The 22137-nt window shown below is 50.2% G+C and overlaps 1 protein-coding gene across 1 annotated transcript; it reads left to right on the top strand.

Annotated features, from left to right (window-relative positions):
• The first annotated feature begins 318 nt into the window (after positions 1-318).
• Positions 319-4127, top strand: LOC100501158 (putative lipase class 3 family protein). The gene is made up of 7 exons (NM_001195954.1): positions 319-719; positions 1393-1590; positions 1728-2000; positions 2138-2240; positions 2319-2437; positions 2632-2808; positions 3174-4127. The coding sequence occupies exons 1-7, from the start codon at positions 426-428 to the stop codon at positions 3924-3926; spliced, it is 1917 nt and encodes a 638-aa protein (NP_001182883.1). The 5' UTR covers positions 319-425; the 3' UTR covers positions 3927-4127.
• Positions 4128-22137: the final 18010 nt, after the last annotated feature.

Genomic DNA, 22137 nt, shown 5'->3' with positions numbered 1-22137 from the left:
TATAAAGTGACGGATTACTACTATTGCGACGACTCAACCGATTATATGTTTATGTTGATTTTAAATGTTTTTACCCAAACGAATTTTATAAAAGTTGACTGAAAAGCTGAGTGTTTGGCAGTCTGTAGCAGCTTTTGGTGGCCAGAAGCTGTGAGAAGCCAAAACAAACCGGCACTTAATTGGAAAAGCTTAACAAATCGGCTCATGGTTATAGTCACGCAACGAAAATCTATCTGAACAATGGTTGCAGATGCAGACGCGGCGAAGCAAACCGAAACAAACAAACCCAAGTGCGCGTCCGAGCCTCGAGGCGGAGAAGAAACCGGAGCGAGATATTTGCATTTCAGTCCCTGCGAAGAGAAAACCGTCGCGTCCTCGCCGCGCCGCTCGCGTCGGGATCCCGCCGCCGCCCTACTCGGTCGACCATGGGGACGGCGACGATGGCGACTGCGGTGGGCGCGGCCATGCTGCTCTACTTCGTGCTGAGCCGGCGGCTGGCGGGCGAGGACGTCTCAGCCCGCGGCGGTGGAGGGGGAGGAGTCGGGTCTGGAAAGCGGCGGAGGGGGCGCGCGCTGCGGCGGCCGGTGCAGCCGCCGGCGACGTGGATCGAGGCGGTGGGCACGCTCGCGGAAACGCTGCGTTTCACCTACTCGGAGACGCTCGGCAAGTGGCCCATCGGGGACCTCGCCTTCGGAATCAAGTACCTCATGCGCCGACAGGTGAGACAGAGAACCGCTCCTCCTCGCTATTCCAACATCGGCTTGCCTGCCGCTTGGATCCAAGTGAAATGGCGCGGTTTGGTTTGCCTCTCAAGGCTTGCGTTTTGGATCTGAAATGCGAGTTTCTTTGCTCGAATTGTGGTTTCCCAATAGTATTCTGCACTGCTGGCAAGAATGGATTTGATACTAAGTAGATAGATGCACATAAAATGGGTGAGTTCTAGTGCTGATAGCCTTTCATGCTGCGAAAAAAATTGCTGCTATGAAAGTATCAAGCTGGTGGATTTTGGGGTGGAGCTACTGCTTATTCTAGTGTTATGCACTTGTATCTGTTTTGTAAAGCTGGTATGTTTTGGTTTACAGATACTTCGGTTGAGAGAATTATACCTTTTCAATCTTCAAGTTGTGCTTGTTGTGAGTAAATATGCCTTTTAAGACGAAGTTTCTGTCTGATCATCATACTTAATCGTGAGAGAACTGTTAATATAAGATAAGATGGTTGTTAATAAACTGATTATGGCTCAACTTTTCAACCGAGGGATTCAGAGCTAAGTACTACCTTAAGTTACTAAAGGATACCAAAACTTGTGTATTGTTCCTATTCTCATGTTGGGTGATGAAACTTGATACTTGAGTAATCTAATGTTCACTGAAACCTGGTGTTACTTGTCAGGGCAATTTACATGTTGCCAGTGTATATGCTGGAAGTGATTGCATTGAATTGAAAGGACCTCAAATCATGGAAGAGCTGATTGTTCTACGGCGGTTGATTGACCTGTGCTTTCTTTTCTCTAAGAAGCCATTTCCAGTGTTTCGGGAATTAGCTGGATTTTCACAGGAGGATGTTCTTATTGAGGAACCAAAGGCGGGGGTGAGTAAGTATTGATAGCTATTTAGTGTTCATCCATTTCTTAAGGCATGGTCTATTGGTCTGTTGATAGTGATAATACGAATCTAGTTGATTGTGTTTTCCTTTTTTGATTCCTGACGTTTGTTCTACTTTAACAGATTTTGAAGCCTGCCCATACAATTATACGTGATGAGTGCACCAAATCCTTCCTTGTTTTGATCCGAGGGACTCATAGCATGAAAGATACTCTGACTGCTGCTACTGGGGCTGTAGTGCCATTTCACCTCTCACTTTTGGATGAAGGCGATGTGAGCAAATTAGTGTTAGGTTATGCACACTGTGGGATGGTTGCAGCAGCCCGCTGGATTGCAAGAGGTGTAACACCATGCCTCCGTGAAGCAGTCAGACAATGCCCAGAGTACCAAATCAAGGTGCATATCCATTTTATGGTTCAAACTGGCCATGCCTGATCTTGTTCATATAAGTTTTGGTGTGGTGAAATTCCTAAATCATTGTCTCAATAACACCCCTTGACTTGTCGTTTGAAGAGCTAATTTTGTTCTGTTAGATTGTTGGCCATTCATTGGGTGGTGGTACTGCTGCATTGCTAACCTACATCCTTAGAGAACACAAAGAGTTTTCTTCAACAACTTGTGTTGCATTTGCACCTGGTATGTCAACCGCTATCTTGTCTAGTATGCATAATATATTGAATTGGGATCTACTAACAGATGATTTTTTGTTGCCAGCTTCTTGCATGACATGGGAATTAGCAGAATCAGGCAAGCATTTTGTGACAACGGTTGTCAATGGAGCTGATCTGGTTCCCACTGTATCAACTGCATCTATTGATGATCTCCGTTCTGAGGTAGCTACATTTCTCCATGCAGATTTGTTGCTTTAAATAATGTTTCATCTCTGGGGAGAAATGTGATTCTTATTTGCACTTTGTTTCAATGTACTTATACACCAGTAAATATGACACTGGTTGTTTTCATTGAAAATTTAGTAGCAAGAAATTTCACTCTCTTCCTCATTCCTTATGTCTTGTCAATCATCTAGGTAACAGCTTCATCATGGTTAAATGATCTGAGGGATCAAATACAACAGACACGCTTCCTAAATGTCGTTTACCGGTCAGCCACTGCTTTAGGAACTCGCCTGCAGTCTTTTTCTGGTGCGAGAGAGAGGGTTGCAGGTGCTGGAGCATTTCTACGTCCTGTTTCAAACAAAACCCAGGTACATATGTGACCAGGAGCTGGCAAGCTGTATAGTTTAGATAAATTAAGGTTGCCTTGCAATATAGCTCATGATATTTTATTGAAAGCAATGGTGTGGCATCCTATAACTATAAGTTTCCTTTTGTTAGATTAAGCATTCACTACTGTATGACATTGTTTTGGACATGATTGTTTCATAAACTAGATAAAGTCTTGATACCCTTTTAAAGCCAACTGTTCAAAGAGCTGAATAATATTATTCAAATATTCAGTGCATGAAAGATGTGCACAGCATGATAGCTTTGTGTCTAGTTATTCTTCAGAAACTTTACCCACCGGAACCGAAGAATTATTGCAGCCTTCTTAACAAATATTCCAATGCAGGTTGTGATGAAACAAGCACAGAATGTCGCACAGGCTGTTGCTAGAAGTCGGTCTGCATTTTCCTCATGGTCATGCATGGGTGCACGTCGTCGAGGTGTAGGTGTAGTTACTGCATGTTCTAAAGATGATATGAGAGTGGAAACCCATGTAACATCAACAGTTGAGTCAAAGTCTGTCCTTGTAGAACATTGTGGCGCCAAGACCATAGAAGAACTGCAGTATACTGCAGCTAGTGTTTCTGTTCATGATGCAGCAGAGGAAGAAGAGGCTCTTTTGAGTGAACATGAAACCTCCAGGGAGAATGCCGAAGAAGAAACAACAGAGGGTGAGTTGTGGTATGAGTTTGAGAAGGACTTGGATCGACAAGCTGAAATGGAGGCACGAACAAGGGAGGAAGAGGCAGCTGCAGCCAAAGAAATAATGGAAGAGGAAAGTGCTGTGCTAAAAGGTGTAGATGACAGGCAGTCCTTCACACCAGATAGCTTGGAGAGGCAGCAATTCTACCCCCCTGGTAGAATCATGCACATGGTTGCAATGCCTCCCACAGACGCTGACCCAGATGATCCGGTTGCTGCTGACGAGTGCTGTGTTGGAATATATGAGACCCCTAGAGATCTTTACAGCAAGATTCGACTCTCAAATACCATGATCAATGACCACTACATGCCAATGTATAAGAAAATGATGGAAACATTGATTGAGAAGTTCGCGAGGGATGAGGACTGCTATTGTACAGGTTCTACTGCAGAATAACATGGAAGCATGAATGACCTATGTACATCGATAACTGTACAATACTCCGTGTTAGCTGTTATTAGCCTATCTGACATTGCAATATACAAGAGGTGATGTCCTCCTGACCCGTGAAAAAAGGATTTTAGTTAGGGTCATGTGAGTGTGTGATGTGTAAATGTAAAAGAAACCAGAATCAGCAATTTAATACCTTTTCCAGTCATATTTGCTTGTACTTTACAAGCATGTGATGCTTGGATCTTGAAATCTAAATGTTTACAAGGCATTTTAAAGTCAGGCGCTTAGCAAGAAGAGCGTTTTGACATTGTTCATACAGACCAATGGGCAATGACTACAGGGAACTAAAACGATAAGAGTTGCAATGGCGCACTGGTGCTTGTTTAGCTAGCCATACTATTTGATACTTGACATGGCTGTTAAGAACTGAAATGTAAAGTGAAAGTAGAGAACGGAAGAAATTGTGTCTTTGTATTGATATCTATATATATTTATAAAGGGGAAAGGGTGCGGTGAATAGGTGCCTAATCCTAGGAGACAACTGTTCACTACATCTATGTCAAAGGACAATGCCCTTTAGTTACATGATTAACTAACTAATCATACCTAATCCCATTGCTTGAAGAGATGTCATGTGGTAGATGAGATTACTTGAAGAGGTGTCTCTTTAGGGAGACATTTTTTCACGACACCCCCCTCGATCGAATCTTCCTTGAGATCAATGTGTTGTTAATTCCTAGAAAAACCGTATGGAAAAACCTGAGGAATATATTGATATGCCATAAACTCCTTTGAACCTAGTGGGAAAATAAGGAGAAACAATATGACATATAATTGTGATTAATAAATCACTTATGTATTTGGTAGCTCCTTGAAGGAGATATGAGATAATATATTGAACTTCTCCAAAAACCATATAGGAAAAATATGAGAAGTTAATGAGTTGGTATACTGTTGAAAACTCCTATAAAAATCCAATGGAAAAATTAGGAGAAAACTGATACAGTATATTTAAGTGATTATCTCTACTGACCTCATATCGGAGCTAGTGAGGACAATGCATGTCTTTGATGTTCTCCTTAAAAACCCCGATGGGGAAAACAGGATAACATGACATGTGATATGATCTATGGATCATAACTGTAATAACCTCCCCAAAACCTCATGGGAAAAATATGAGGAGGAATACCTCTTTGGGGAAATAGAAGATATGACATATATCATATCTTGTATATCTCCCTCAGAAACCCTGACGGGAAAATAGAAGATATGACATTATTCTTGTATTGATATTGTCTCGTTAAAAACCTTTTATGAGAAACCTTTGTGGGGAAAAACTCATAGAAGGAAAAGAGTATTGTTGTTCACTTGTTCTCAAATGTTGTGAATCAAGAACAAGACAACACAATTGTTAGTTGTAAGAGACCTTCGTCCTCCGAAGCATTATCCCCCATGGGTATAATATTCATCAGACGAAGGTCTAGAAGGACATACCTTTATCATATAATAAGTAAACATGAAATACAAAGGAATAAACGTGATAACAATATCTTAATAATTCATTTATTCTTGTATTCTGTGAAACATATAAAAATATCAACAATGTTAATATTACATTGATACCTTCGGCTTGCTCGAAGGCGAAGATGCGAGAGAGTGAAAGTACAATCCAGCGTCCACAGTACGGTGTTACTGTTCATCTATTTATAGGCATGGGACGCAGCCCGGGTAAAAGTACATTTATGTCCTCAATGTTTACACATGATCGAAATACAAGTTATAAAGGACTAGGTGGTCTTTTCCTCCTTCGGTCATCATCATTACTCCTCCGCTTCGTCGCGAGCCGAAGCTTTTCTGTCCGGTGCTAGCTTCGACGTTTACTCTTATCTTATTTGGACCTGTCTTCATCTTGTGTATCTTCGTCATAAGATGCTTATATCCTAAAGACGAAGCTTCCTTCTGAAATAACCCATGTCGCACTAAAAAACATATGGTTAGTCGTGTTTTTGAGGACCTTCGGAGGAAGAAGGCCCCAACAGTAGCCCTCGCAGTATTAATTTGTTTCTTTGTAACAAATTTAGAATGCGACGTGAACGAAGGTCTTTAGCCGAAGGTCCGAAAACACCTTCCCTTCGCTAGAATAACAAATGACACTGACATGCAGGGCCCACCAAACCGTGTAGCGCTAGGCATATAAATAGGAGCTTGCATTGAAAGCATTTCTTGTGCCATTTCAGTTGCTTACAGTGTGCTCGTTATTTTAAACTTTCTTGCTTTGCCGAGTTTAATTGGATTCCAAGCTTCGGCATTTCAACGACCTTCGATTTGATGGCTGACGAGAAGAAGATTGTCGACCTGGCACTGTCCGGGTTTTACGAAGCTATGGAAAGAACCAACGTAGAGAAGATTGCACATGAGATGTTAGCTGGGATATCTAAGGGTTCCAGTGATAGTGAAGGCTTTGATGTAGAAAGCGAGAATGAAGGCGCCGAAGATCGGCCTTGGAGACCAAGCCATGTTGTTTTCGGAAAATCAACCATCAAGCAAGGGCAAATTGATGCAATGAGAGGAAGGTACTTCCGTGATATCTCAATTGTGAGGGCTGGAGGAGAAAATAATGTCCCTCTGCCTGAAGCTGACGAGGTGGTAGTTTATAGAAGCTTCATGAAGGCATGGCTTCGGTTCCCTCTGGATAAGTTGCTCGTTGAAGTTCTGAGGACTTACGAAATTTACCTTCATCAGCTTACCCCCGAAGCTACCATCAAGATGAGGATCTTTATTTGGCCCATGAGGAGCCAGGGGTTAGAACCAAATGCAAAATGCTTCGGTAACATGCATGAGTTGTCTTATGAGACGAAGGCTACTAGAAAGGAGAAATATCACAGCAACTTCGGTTGTTACATCTTCATGCCTCGCTCTGAGGTGAGCTACCCAGTTCCGATGTTTTGAAAGAGATGGCCTAGGGCCTGGATGCAGTAGTGGTTCTACGTGAAGAACAACCTGGTTGAAAGAGAGGATATTAAGGGAATTATTCAGCGTCCTATATGGTCTCGCTTCGGCATTAGGAGGCCATCCACTGCCCTTGGGAATGACATACAAGCATGCCAAATGGCCTTCAATACAGTATGTGTGACGGAACCTCCCAAGGGATTAGGCCCACCAATAGTTTTCCTTGTCCTAAGGACTTTAGACAACCCTGTAGATGCACATAATCACTCGACAAGTTTGGTAACTGTATCCTTATCATTTCGCCCAAGAGCGCTTCACCCGTCACGCAGATATTACATCACATCGGAGGAAAGAATAAGCGGAAGCAGATTACAATAACTTAATTTACATTCATCAAATATATAGAGAGAGTATTATTATTATTACAATACCAGGGTACTACGAGTGCATAAGGTATTATTATTACATACCAGGGAGGCAAAACACCCTCCCGCACATAAGTTTATTGTTTTCAAAGTGGGAGGCCAACCTCCTCCCACGACAGACTTCACTGCTGGGGCTCTTCCTTGGGTACCACCTTTGAACAAAAACAGCAAAACTCTGTTGTTTCCTCACCTACAACAACAAGGGTTCGAAAACCCTGAGTACGGAGTGTACTTTCGCAAGTCTTACCCGACAAAAGAAAAGACTCTCAAGGATATGCTGGCTTGAGGGAGTCAAGGTAAGGCTATTCAAGAATCAAGGACTCTGTTTGCAGAAATGCTTACTAAAAGTGGATCCTTAAAAATCCAGTTTTATTATCAAGCTAAGTCATTGCCTATAGCTAGAGTGTATTCTATCCTAGTTCAAGCGCTTGGCCTGCACTAGCCGTCTTTTGTCACCCTTTTTCTTTACTGGATTGCTACGTGTAGGGCAGTGACCAAGTCTTCATATCTGAGAAGTAACGGCGATCCAAATCGATTAATACCCAGCCGGGGATCTCCAACCACACGACATATGTAGCACTTAACCCTTGCATATGTCAACTCGCCACCAGGGTTCTCAAGACCAGACCGGGTTCACGCCAACCAAGAGCACAGATACACCACCGTCCAACCTCTTGCCACGGAGGGTACACGCTGTTGGGGCGAAGGCGAAGACGCCACCCTTCGCTCGAGGCCTTCGCCGTACTCGCTGCACCAACGATGACAAGACAACGGGCAGACTTACCCTTTGTCTCATACGCCGCCGGACGAAGACCTGTGACGAGATCGTCTCATCTTGCGACCTCGTCCAGAATGGAGGCCCGCGTGTGATCCGGCCCATTGTTACAGGCCCTGCGTGGCCGTTGCGCGTTACGGGCCTAATTTGTAAACACCTCCCTGTAATTACGGTCTGTAACCCCGCTTTATGGGAATATTCCGGGGATAACCTAGGTGTCTGAGGGCACATGCGTCCTTAACACGGGACGCTGGGCACCCGGATACCTATAAATACCCCCGCACAGTGCCCTTGAGAGGCTAGATTAACAGAGCTATTGCCATCTCGTGCGAAAACCCTGTTTACGTTGCTACACCCCCCGTTGGATCAACTTGCACCAGTGAGCAAGTTCCAACATTTGGCGCCCACCGTTCGTGCTACGAAAAAACCACCCGCGATGGCACCCAAGAAAGCTAGCTCGAAGGCTGACGAGGCTGCGAAGGCAGCACTGCTGGCCGCAAAAAAGGGCAAGGCCCTCGCCCTCACCCACTCCACCCACCAAGAGGCTACTGAAGACGACGTTCTCCGCACCTGCGAAGACGACGTTCTTCGCACCTGCGAAGACGACGTTCTTCGCACCTGCGAAGACGACGCTCTCCGCACCTGCGGCCCTGAAGGGCAGCCGCAACCTCCCCCAGGCTTCGCTAAACCAGAGGGCACGGACTTCACCGAGGATGGCGAAATCATCGGTGTCTCAGCAGAAGAACAGCTACAGCTGCGCGCCCTGCGCATCAAGAACCGCAATCTCCAGAAGCAAAAGGAGATACTTGAGGCGAAGCGCCAACGTGTGTCTGCACAAGCCAAGGTGCGACAAATGATACGAGACGAAGAGCAGAAGGCCCAGGAGCTCGAGCAAGAGATCGCGTTAATGCAGCGCGAAGGCCACTTCGGCCTACAACACGGGCCACCCCTGCAACAGCGCGCACAAGTCGAAGACCTGCACTTCCCCCAGCGCGACCACGCCATCCAACATGCCGCGCCATTCCAAGGGGTCAACTACCTCGACGAGCGAAGTCCCCTGGCGCCACACCTGCAAGTGACACCTTGGCCTGCCAACTTCCGGACAGGGACCTATCCCAAGTACAACGACAGCACTGACCCAGCACAGTACATCATGAGTTATCAGGTCGCCGTTGCATCTTCCGAAGGGGACGATGCCACGATGGCCAAGTCTTTCATCATCGCCCTCGAGGGCCCAACTCTCACCTGGTTCACCCGGTTGCCACCGCTGTCCATCGACTCCTAGAGAAGCCTCCGGGACAAATTCCTGCTCAACTTCCAAGGGTACCTCCCAGACACCGACGCCTTGGCCGAACTCTCACTCTGCAAGCAGCTGGAAAAAGAGACTCTGCGGGAGTATTACTGCAAGTTTCTGACACTCAAGTCACAGCTTCCCTCGGTCGATGACTAGATCGCCATCCACTACGCCATCAGTGGCCTTCGCGCCGACGTCCTTTACAGCCACTGCATCAGAGATCCGCCCAAGAACCTCCAGGAATTATATCAGCTATTTGAAAAATACGCCAAATCCGAAGAGCTCCACCAGCGCAAAGTTGAGTCTCAGAGGAAACCCAAAGATGCTCCACAGTCCAGCCGCACGTGGACGAGAACTCCGCAGCCAGACTCCGGTCGAGACGGCCGCAATCAGCAGCAGGTGCACAACATTGCCAACCAGCACCCCGCCGGTGACGCCCCTCGCCGCCAGGAATATCCCCCCAGGGCCGCGGAAATGGAACTCGCAGTAGGGGCCGGGGACACGCGCAGCCGCCGCGCCGATTCTACTGTCTTTTTCACGGCGAAGACTGCGCCCACCAAACCAAAGACTGCCCAGAGACGAAAGCCACCAGAGACAGGATGGCACGGGCGCAACCAGCCGACAACCCTAGAGTTGTCACGCACACTTATCAGCAACCCCCTCCACCATACATCCACGCCCCCGCCCCGCATCCACCGCACCACACATACCAACACCACCAGGAAGTACAAATTGTACCTCCCCCACCCCCACCTCCACGCCAGCAACAACAAAACATCCCCCACCCCCACGCCCCAAAACAAGAAGACTTCGCCGATCAGCCGTATCGTGGAGTCATTCATATGATCAGTGGGGGGTCCAGCACCAACTTCGACACAAAGCGGCAGAAGCGGGACCACTACCGCAACATCAACCACGTCACCGTCACCGGTCCAGTCGTGCAGACGAAGTGGTCCCATGTACCGCTAACCTTCGACGCCCGAGACGTCGACCTGCGCAGCGCCCCCCACATCGACGCCATGGTTATCAACTGCAGCGTGGCAGGCTGGGACCTGCACAAAGTCCTAGTCGACAATGGCAGTCAAGCAGACATCATTTTCCTCCATGCCTTCGACCGCATGGGCATAAGCCACAGCCTGCTCAAGCCTTCGGACAACCCGTTGTATGGCTTTGGCGGCAAGGGCACTTTTCCTGTCGGCAAAATAGAATTGCCTCTCTCCTTCGGTGTAGCACCCAATGCTCGAAGTGAGCAAATAACCTTTGATATCGTCGATATGGTGTATCCGTACAACGCCATCATGGGCTGGGGCTCCATCAACAAGTTTGAGGCAGCCATTCACGGACTGTACCTGTGCATGAAGATACCAGGTCCGTTAGGCGCCATCACGGTCTATGGCAATCAGCAGACTGCACGCAACATAGAGCGGGACTTCGTCCCCGGGCAAAGAAATGTGCACTGCCTCACGGCCCAGCGCGAGGTCCCTGCATCCGCCAGCCCAACCGACAAAGAACACGACAAGGCACAGCTGTAGAGCAACGATGGGACCAAGACTGTTCCCCTCGACCAGGCCACGCCCAAGCAGACAGTCACCATCAGCGAAGACCTCACTTCGCGTGACGAGGAGAAACTCCTATGCTGCTTGTCCAAGAACAAAGACGTCTTCGCCTGGTCCGCCCTCGACCTGGTCGGGGTCAGCCGATCCATAATTGAGCACAGCTTGGGAATCGACCCTTCGGTGAGACCGAAAAAACAGCGGCTCCGCAAAATGTCCGACGAGAAGACAGAAGCCGCCAAGGCCGAGGTACATCGCCTCCTGGAAGCCAAATTTATCGAGCCAGTGGCTTACCCCACGTGGCTCTCCAACGTTGTGATGGTGCAGAAAAAGAGCGGCAAGTGGCGAATGTGCATCGACTTCACCAGTCTCAACAAGGCCTGCCCAAAGGACAACTTCCCGCTGCCTCGGATCGACAAAATAGTCGATAGCGCGGCCGGGTGCGAAGTCATGTCACTCCTCGACTGCTTCTCCGGTTACCATCAAATATACATGAAGGAGGAAGACAAGGCCAGCACCAGCTTCATAACACCCTTCGACACATATTGCTTCATCAGAATGCCGGAGGGACTCAAGAACGCCGGGTCCACCTTCTCCCGGCTTACCAAAACAGTGCTCGAGGGGCAAGTCGGCAGAAATATATTCACATATGTGGACGACATCGTCGTCGCCAGCAGGAGCAAGGAGGACCATCTTGCTGACCTCGCTGAGACATTCGCGAACATGTGGGACGCACGACTTCGCCTGAACCCCGAAAAGTGCGTCTTCGGCGTTCGCCAGGGGAAAATATTGGGCTACCTGGTATCACACCGCGACATCGAGGCCAACCCAACCAAAATTCAGGCCATCATCAACATGATGCCCCCGAAGTCAGCCAGAGACGTCCAGCGCCTGACGGGCAGATTGGCCGCCCTCAACAGATTCATCTCCAAATCCGCTGAGCGAAGTCTCCCCTTCCTCAAAACACTCCGCGACGCAAAAGACTTCGTTTGGGGACCAGAGCAGGAGACCGCCTTCGCCTCATTGAAACAGTACCTGTTGCTTTACGTTGCGGCCTCACCGCACGCGGTCAGCGCGGCACTGGTTCAGGAGCAGACAGTAGAGGGCGTGATCAGACAGTGCCCAGTTTATTACGTCTCCGAAGTGCTCAAACCATCAAAATGTAACATGATGAAACTGGAAAAGATTGCCTATGCAGTTGTTATGTCTTCGCGCAAATTGCGCCACTATTTTGAAGCATTCAAGGTCCGCGTCACCTCAGATAGGGGACTCGGCGAATTATTCAGAAACCCGGAGGCATCGGTACGGATCGCCAAATGGGCGGCCGAACTCTCCGGCTACCACATCACTTTCGAGCCCAGGACAGCGATCAAGTCACAAGTTCTAGCAGACTTCGTCGTCGACTGGACCAGGCCAATAACACAGCCGGACCCATCCGCAGAGAAGGTTTGGACAATCCACTGCGATGGCGCATGGTGCCATGCGGGGGCAGGCGCTGCCGCAGTCATCACCTCACCCACCGGGGTCAAGCACAGATACGCGGCACGCTTAAGCTTCGCTCTGGAATCTGACAGATGCACAAACAACATAGCAGAATACGAAGCTGTCATCCTCGGCCTCCGCAAACTAAGAGCCCTTGGTGTCACCACCTGCATTGTCAGAACAGACTCCAAGGTAGTCGCCGACCAAGTCGAGAAAGACTATGCAGCAAAGGACCCCGCACTTATGCAATACCTCGCGGCCATCCGAAGTCTCGAGAGACAATTCAAGGGATTCACCTTGCAGCATGTGGACCGGGCCAAGAATGAAGAAGCCGACGCATTGGCCAAGGCTGCCGCCAGAGGCGAGTCCCTGCCCTCCGACGTGTTCTACCATGTTATCGGCACGCCAGCGTTTAACCAATGACAGCGAGGGCCACCACATAGTCAACCTTATTATGACCGAAGACTGGCGGGCACCAATAACCCTGTTTCTACAAGGGTACTACCACCCAACCGACATCAACGAGGCCAAGCGCCTCAAACATCGAAGCCGGGACTTCGCACTGATTGAGGGCCAGCTCTACAAGAAGGGGGTCAGTCAGCTAATGCTTAAATGTGTCACCGAGACCGAAGACGTCCAAATCCTGCACGAAGTCCACAGTGGTACTTGCGGCTCTCACGCAGGGCCAAGGGCCCTAGCCGCAAAGGTGATCCGCCAAGGTTTCTACTGGCCCGCAATGATCTGCACCGCAAATCGGGTCACAAGGTCCTGCGAAGCCTGCCATAAGTTTTCTCCTCGATCAGGCAGCCCTTCGCAATTCACAAAACTGATCGCCCACACATGGCCTCTCCAGCGCTGGGGCCTGGACATCGTCGGGCCCCTGCCCACGGCTCAGGGGAACCTCAAGTTCACCTTCGTCGCTGTCGAGTATTTTACCAAATGGATCGAGGCGAGGGCTGTTTCCATAGTAACATCAAAGACTGCACAAAAATTCTTCTGGCAAAACATTGTTTGCCGCTTCGGAGTACCGTCTGAACTCACAGTTGACAACGGCAAGCAGTTTGATAGCCAAGACTTCAAGGATTTCTGCTTCTCCATTGGCACCAAACTTGCCTTCGCCTCAGTATATCACCCACAGTCCAACGGAGTTGTGGAACGCGCCAATGGAAAAATTTTCACAGCTGTCAAGAAGATGCTCCTCGACGAAAAAAGGGCAGGTGGCCCGATTTGTTACCTGAAGCGGTCTGGGCGTTAAACATGACTGAGTGCAGGGCGACCAGGTTCACCCCTTTCCGCCTCCTATATGGATCGGAGGCCATGACCCCACAAGAAATAAAACATGGGTCCCCGCGAACAGTTTCGTCAGCTGTCCCCGACGTGGACGAACCCACTTCGAATGATCTTATCGACGGAGACCGCGTCTTCGCTCTACAGGCTCTAAATAAATACCAAGCCCAGACAAAAGCATGGCGCGACCACACAGTCATCCCGAGGGAATTCAGCGAAGGGGACCTCGTACTCGTCCGAACAGCTCGGACAGAGTCCAGGGGCAAGCTGGAGCCCAAGTGGGAGGGCCCTTTCATTGTCAAGACGAAGGCATCCCCCAGCGCATACAGGCTCGCAACGCCAAACGACGAAGACTTGGAGCATTCCTGGAACATCGACAATCTCCGCAAATTTTTTGTTTGACTCATCAGGGCCAGCTCGCCCTTGTAATTCGCAAAAACAATTTTATTCTGGCCCGCACTCTTTTCCTCCCGGGGGGTGAGGTTTTTAACGAGGCGGAGTCATGTAATATACAAGTGAAAAATCCCCCGCAAAAATCTACGTCGAAAAAAGACCGCACCGACGGTCTTCGACATTCGACCAATACAAAGTCACCGCGAGGACCAGCGCTAGCTACCCTCGCGTGCGACACTCCGCGCAAAAGTCACCTAAGGGTGCAGCCGGACTAGCACAACAAGTGCGAAAAATCGAAGTCTTCTTCAAAAAAGACTATCCGCGCAAAAGTCGCCTAAGGGTGCAGCCGGACTAGCACAACAAGTGCGAAAAATCGAAGTCTTCCTCAAAAAAGACTATCCGCGCAAAAGTCGCCTAAGGGTGCAGCCGGACTAGCACAACAAGTGCGAAAAATCGAAGTCTTCCTCAAAAAAGACTATCCGTGCAAAAGTCGCCTAAGGGTGTAGCCGGACTAGCACAACAAGTGCGAAAAATCAAAGTCTTCCGCGAAGAGTATCCGTGCAAAAGTCGCCTAAGGGTGCAGCCGGACTAGCACAACAAGTGCGAAAAATCAAAGTCTTCCGTGAAGAGTATCCGTGCAAAAGTCGCCTAAGGGTGCAGCCGGACCAAGCGCAACAAGTGCGAAAAAGACTACACCAAACTGTCCGCGCAAAGACCGACTACATGCGCGCCAGACAGACACAACAAATACACCAGACCAAGTGCGCAACGCCTTCGTGAGCATAATCGAATGTGCGAAGGCACACAACCTCATCATACAAGCCATTACATATGTACAACGAGGGCATCACACTTTACATCGGCTCAACCTTCGGAATAATTCCCATCTCCCTATAGTTAAATAGCATTATCCTCAGCTCCTCACCCGCAAAAAGACCTCGTAGCTCCCCCTCACCCACACTCGCAGCGGCCAGCAAGGACAACAGTTCCTGCCTGCCAGCCCTGCCCACACGAAGCCGACCATCGTCCGCCTCACTCACTCTACGCTTCGCAACCGCCCTTCGCCGCCGACGCCCCACACTTGGACCAGGCACAACTTCAGCATCCACAGCACGCGGCGAAGCCTCCGCCGCTGCCACATCCAAGACCGCAAAGTAATCCAAGTCCTCATCCGACGACTCTTCAGTCCACTCAACCGAACTCCTAGAGTCACCAAAATCAGAAAACTTAGACGCAGATTCATCCGATTCATTCCCATCATCCACGGTCGAAGCCGCCAAAAAATTAGCAGTAGCGGTTGCGTGCGCAGGCCCAAAATCTTGAACCTGCGCAGCAACCAAGGTTCAGCAACATATGCAAAATGCCCTAACTACCCACACCCACTAAGCCACCTGCGAAGACCCAGCCGTCGCGGGATCCTCCGCTGCCGACTCCGCCGCCATCTTCACAGGATCCTCAGCCCTCGGCGCAGCAGTTGGCGACGAACCACCGCCGGCCGCAGTGGCTGCGGGGGCATTAGGGACGCCTTCGACGGTTTCTGGGGGCGGCACCGGGGCGACCTCGGACACAGCCGCCACCGGGTTCGACTCCGAATCAGGCTGCGCGCTGTTCAAAGCCCCGAAGTCCTCCACTTTCTCGTTACGCGCCGCTTGAGACACAGCACACAGATTCATCAAGCCCACATATAACCCACATTCAACAACACTAAACAAGAGTCAAACATTACCTGACCCCTCGCCGTGTCGGACCGCTCCCTGATCACCTCCCGACCGTGGGGACCCCACATCCGGTCGAAGAGGGCTCCCGCAGATTCCTTCACCATAGGGTCCTCAACCTTGTAAATCTCGCGCTCAAAATCCTCATCAGATTGGTCGAAGACCTCATAGTGTCGGCACCCTTTGCGGGACAGCGCGTTCATCGCCCCTTCGCAGGTGACCAGGGAGGCATAGGACATAAAGCCCTCCACAATGGCGGGGAGCGCCAGCAACTCCTCCTGCAGCCACTCGAGGCAGCGAAGTCCAGGCTCTTGTTCTGGCACTTCGAAGTCAGCGGTCCACGCGCCTAGCTCGTGGTACGAGTCCATAAGCTGTTTGCGCGTCTGCTCAGCCTCCGTGCGCGTCGAAGCCTCGGCCCTCTCCACACGGGTCTGCAGAGCGTTGAACCGCTCCTCCCATTCCTCGGCGCGCTGTCTGGCAAGGCTACCCTCCACCCAAGCCAAATTGGCCTCCGCCTGCGCAGACTGCGCCTTGGCGAAGGCCTCATTGGCCTCCCTTCTCTCCTCCGCCAGTTGGCGCCGGAGGTCAGTCCTCTCGCCCTCCAGCGCGGCCACCTTCTCCGCCAGCTTGCGGCACTTGCTGTCGGCGACCGACTTTTCCCGGACGACGTCAGCATGTTGCGCCCGAAGTCTCTCGACTTCGGCAGACACATCCGCCGTAAGGGCCCCCGACGCCACGCGGTCAGCGAAGTCAGTCGCCTACAAGACACACATAAGACCACAATCCCAACGAAACTGGTAAAAGCCGAAGTCTAGCTCAACTTACCTGACTTAATGCCTCCTTTAGCCGGCGGGACACAGCGCCCGCCTCATCCTTGTCGGCAGTGAGTGCCGGAATCTCGCCACCAGCGCTGACAGCGCTACCCCTCGCCCTAGGCACCACGACAGCCGCCGCGGTCGCCACCGCAGGCGGAACAACAACAAGTTGCCCTTCGCCCGACCCTACAACGCATCAACAGTCAAAAAGAAGAAGAAGAAGAAAAACCTCAGGCTAACGACTTACCAACGAGATAATCTTCCACGCTAATCTCGGTGGCGAAGTCGGCAACACGCTTGCCCGGCGGCGGCAATTCTCGAGCCTTCGCAGCTCCGGCCGGGGCAAGCTTGGTTCCGCCAGCGCTGGCCGCCTTCACGGCCTTCGGCACCCTGCTGGACCCAGGGGCGGCAGACTTCGCCGCTAGCGTCGGCTGGCTGCCGCCGGGGGCAGCAGCCTTCGCAGTCCCCCGCGACCTCTTCGGCCTAGCCTCAGGCAGCCTGACGACCGCCTGGCGCTTCTGCGCAGCTCCCTGACGATCCTTGTCCATCACTGCCAACACAACAGCAGCAATATTTCGTCCATAAGGAAACACTCTCCAGTCACGAATCATGCGAGATGTAAAAAAGTCTTCGCCGGCCGCGCGGGGGATAGGAACATTCTTAGGCCACCAACCCCCGGTAACCTTCAGCATCCGCGCCGAAGACTCCCGGAGCTCGGGCGAAGACATCCTCCCCCCGGGGGCCGCGCATGTCCTCATCAATTCCCTAGCAAAACCATCGGAAACCCCCAGTCCTCCCTTAGCAATACCTAGCTTCCTCTTCTTAGAGGATGGGGCGTCCGCCGGCGCGGGGTCGTCTCCAGTCCATGCCGCCGGCTTCTTCCCGCGACGATCCACATCGTCTTGCCCGGGATAACCGCCATACGGCAGACGGTTCAACTCGAAGACCCTATTCAAGCGGTCGTTGGACCCGCGTATATCCCAGCTACGCTGGCCCTCTGTCTTCGGCACGTACCGACCAACAATCCGCACCGCCCCATCCTCCGCCTCACGCACAAAGGCGGCGGGATCGCGGCTATGCAGATCCAGTGCGAAGGCGGGACTTCGCACCAGCATCCCACCACGGGAAGGCATCTGGCGAGGGCATACTTCGCCCAGCGCCCAGCCATGCGCCAAAGGCCACACCCCATACGCCACAAACTCCTCAACCAAATCGCGCCCGCTGCTCAGGCCGGCCGCGCACCGAAGGGCCCCTTCGTCTGCATCCTCCTCCGCCACTTCAAACTATGGGTATGCTGAGTAATAATGCGAGCACATCTCGGCCACGGGAGCCCCGGATGGTCCTCGACTGTGCCCTCCGCAACGTAGAACCAAAACTCATACCAGTTGCCCCATTTATTGCGGGCGCAAGGAACCAACTCAACGACCTCCATCGAAGTCTTGCCGGTCTTCGGCATAAATGTACAGGACCCAAACTGAGCAATCTTATTTCCGATCATCCTTTTCTGCCAGTGCAGACAATAGTACTTCGCGAAGACTTCGACCGATGGCTGTCCGCCGTACGAAGTCGTCGCCCAGACATATTTCGACAGGGCCACCACGGCATTTGGAGTCAGCTGGTGGATCTGGACGTTGAATCTGCGCAGGACTTCTCCCACGAATCGGTGCGCAGGTAGGCGAAGACCAGCGGCAAAGAACTCCTCGAAGACAATCAACTCGCCTTCTGGCTCGGGGACCTCCTCTGTCCCCGGGACACGAGCGGCTCCGCCGCCAAAGTAACCAAGCTGCTGCATATCTTGCACGTGGACCGAGGACATCCGTGACACACCGAAATCCACCGTGTCGCCGGCGCGCAACTCCTCCGTCGCCACAGTGCTCAGCGTCTCCTCAGACGACGCGTCGGCCGGCGGCGTAGCGGCAACAGAAGAAGAAGAGGTCGGCATCACTACGTACCGTCGGCGGCGGCGGGCGGTCTGCTTCACACGGGCCAGATCTCCGGCGAACAAGAGAAAGGAGGGCAGACGAGCAGCAAGAGGCTTGAGAAGGCAGTTAGGGTTTTCGCGGAGCGCAGAAAGATAAAGTTCAAAACGCGCCGCCCCCCGTCCCCTTTTATACACAGGGCGCGACGCTTCGGGAAACCCGCAATCCAACAGTACAGCGTCAATCAACGGTCATGTCAAAAACCCTCGCAGAACCACTTCGAGCGAGGGCAGCGTCTCCGCCATCTAGCGACGTCTTCGGCACCAGGTGACTTAGTCGAACTGGTCCCTCGGAGGGCAAATGTTGGGGCGAAGGCGAAGACGCCACCCTTCGCTCGAGGCCTTCGTCGTACTCGCTGCACCAACGGTGACAAGACAACAGGCAGACTTACCCTTCGTCTCATACGCCGCCGGACGAAGACCTGTGACGAGATCGTCTCATCTTGCGACCTTATCCAGAATGGAGGCCCGCGTGTGATCCAGCCCATTGTAACAGGCCCTGCGTGGCCGTTGCGCGTTACGGGCCTAATTTGTAAAGGCCTCCCTGTAATTACGGTTTGTAACCCCACTTTATGGGAATATTCCGGGGATAACCTAGGTGTCTGAGGGCACATGCGTCCTTAACACAGGACGCTGGGCACCCGGATACCTATAAATACCCTCGCACAGTGCCCTTGAGAGGCTAGATTAACAGAGCTATTGCCATCTCGTGCGAAAACCCTGTTTACGTTGCTACACCCCCCCCGTTGGATCAACTTGCACCTGTGAGCAAGTTCCAACACACGCTACTCTCGCCATCTCTCCACTCCCATTGCGTGTTGGCCTTTCTGGTATTGGTCTGCCCGAGGCAAAGCTTACCCATGACGAGGCATGTGGCCAGTTAAAAGGTCCTCAATCATCAAGGCTACATCGGTACGGTCCTTAATCGACTCAGACGGAGACACTACACCGAGACTTTCTTCTCATGCAAGTCACCCTCCCGGTCTCGTCTTTATCATTTTCAATCCTAAAGTTTGGTACCTGGCAGAGGTGCATCTTTTCCGATGTTGAATCCATCACAGCCATGATGGATCCACCATCAAGTTTTTTTTTGAAAACATCGCAGTCCATCTGAAGCATCATCTTTTGTTTAAAACAAAACATTTTGTTTTTCTAAAGCAAGACTAAGCATCAGAAAACCTTTTAACAAAACAGGTAATCAAGGAATGGTAGTCAACTTCAAGGAAGGAAATGCAGCAATTGTGTAGCACTCAACTCCTATCACCTAATGCATTATTCAAGTGATAAAGAGTTTAAAATCACAAGGAAAGGTAAATGCACTGGGATTCGAGATCTGTTCCACAAATATCAAAATAAAAACTATTCCCGGCACGTGGAGTCTCAGTTGGTGGTGTAGTCTCTCCTTCTTCGACACTTACTTCTTCTTCGTTTTCAATGTCCAAAACATGTTAAACTTCACCCAAGGACTCTAATTATCATATTAAGTTGACCCAAAAAGTTTTATGATTTTTGGAGCAATCAAGTAATTTCTAAAATTCTAAAAGACTAGGTTTAGGCCTTCTTAAATGCTAAATAATTCATGGTTGGGACTAAAAATCTTGGGACTATTTTTATTAAGTACTAGGGAAATTTAGGAGTCTAGTAAAATTGGTCCCATATTTTTATCATTTTTCTAGAATTTCCTATGGATTTCTAAACTTAATTAGAAAAATAAAAGAAGAAATTAGCAACACTGTTGGGCCGAAACCAGCCTAGACCGACCCATTACTAGGCGAAATGCGCCCGCACGCGCACCTGTGATGTCTGATTTGCGCAGAGGACCTCGATCATTCAAATAACCGGTAAAGAACCTTGCACACTATTTATCTGTGTCTCTGACATTCACAGTTAGGCCCCTGCACTTCTGTTTCTTCGCAGCGCCAAGTCCACGATGGTAAACGGCAACGAGTATGCCTCCGGCGAACTTGTACTAGTCGGAATACGACACGGCTGGTGCCCTAACTCGGCTAACACCAAATACTACCCCAGGCGACCCTAATCCCTCAACTAATTGCACGAATCCGGGCCGGAATCTCTCTGCCCACGACAACGACAAGGGCTGGTGCATTGGATGCGTAATTACCTAGCGGAACTCACTGGGGCATCAATTTATAGGGTCCTACGATAGTGGCGTCTAATTTTGAGAAGGCGCGCTAGCGACCGGAGAGAGGGGAAATGCACTGGCGCGGGTGATCGTGGCTTTCACCGTGGCGAAGCCTCCGGCGATGGACAGACTCACTACTATGGTTCACTGCGATGTGTTAAAGCTCCTAGGCACGTGGCGCACGGGCGGCAAGCGACCAACGCCGGCAAGGATTAACACGGCCTGCCGTAGAGCAAGTGAGTACGGTGAACCGTCCAGTGACCGGGTCCAAGCTTATCTGGGTGCCAAGATCTTTTACTCCCCTCGGTTATCTACTTTGCGTCGAGCACGAATCGCGGCGACCGGCGTGAATCCGGGCGCGGAGTCACCGGCGGCGAAGTGCAGTGAATATGTGATCTTTTTCAGTCTACTGTACAATGGGAAGCCCCATTCAGAGTACCTGACAGAGCGCTTTGCAGGGCCCTGATCCCAATTTTATGTGGCAACTTGTTAATCCATTTATAACAAAGTTGTTGATCTATAGTCCAGCTTTGATTTTGCTATAGCAACCATTCACAGATAATCACTGGATTATACTCAAAATGGCTCCTAAGATTAGTCCTATATCACTGTCAGTCCAGATTCAGTATTAAAGTCGACTGACAGGCCAGTTTCCAATCTATTTTCCTCCCATTTCCATGTAGCACTAGGGCTTAATCACTTAATCAAATTTGTACCTCTAACATAGCTCTACAAGTTTACTGTATTGACTTAGGGCAAAATCTTCCTGAATTGAGGAATACATAGCTCTTAAGTTGGCTCCAACACACTGAATTTCAGACTTAGTCACATAGTACTCATGTGACCCTTTGGCAAATAAGTCTAAATTTCATCACTCCACTTGAAAATTCTCCAATGTAAAACTTACTTGGTTGGTGTTCTATCACTTTGATATTTGCACTTTGGTCCAAAAGTGCATAGAATTTACATTTACCCCCCTAGGGTTCCAATTAGGGTTTTCCAGGGTTTGTCTTTAGGGTTTGGGCACACTAGGGTTTTTGTGCCACCAAAGTTCATCAAATTTGATATCTTGTGACATTCCTAATGGCTTTTGAGCTTTTTGCTCATTTTGGCTTCATTTTCATCCACATGCCCTAATTCTAGGGTCAAGTACCCTACCCTAAGGTTAATCACTCTTCAAGTCACATCATCACAACTTGTTTGAAAATTTTACCTAGTGAATGCATTCTAGGTGTAACAAACAATCATGAAATGTTAATGCACATGATGTTATGCTCAAGTTTTAGTGCCAGTAACACCAGGGGTGTTACATCCTTCCCCCCATAAAAGAATCTCGTCCCGAGATTTAAGGTCCTAGGGTAAGTAATGGAAAAGGAAACACGTCACATCTTTATATCCTTCTTTG

The sequence above is a fragment of the Zea mays genome, chromosome 8 (genome assembly GCF_902167145.1).
Source record: "Zea mays cultivar B73 chromosome 8, Zm-B73-REFERENCE-NAM-5.0, whole genome shotgun sequence".
NCBI lineage: Eukaryota > Viridiplantae > Streptophyta > Magnoliopsida > Poales > Poaceae > Zea > Zea mays.
The sequence above is the reverse complement of the archived record's forward strand: the minus strand, read 5'-3'. Positions and strand labels throughout refer to the sequence as shown.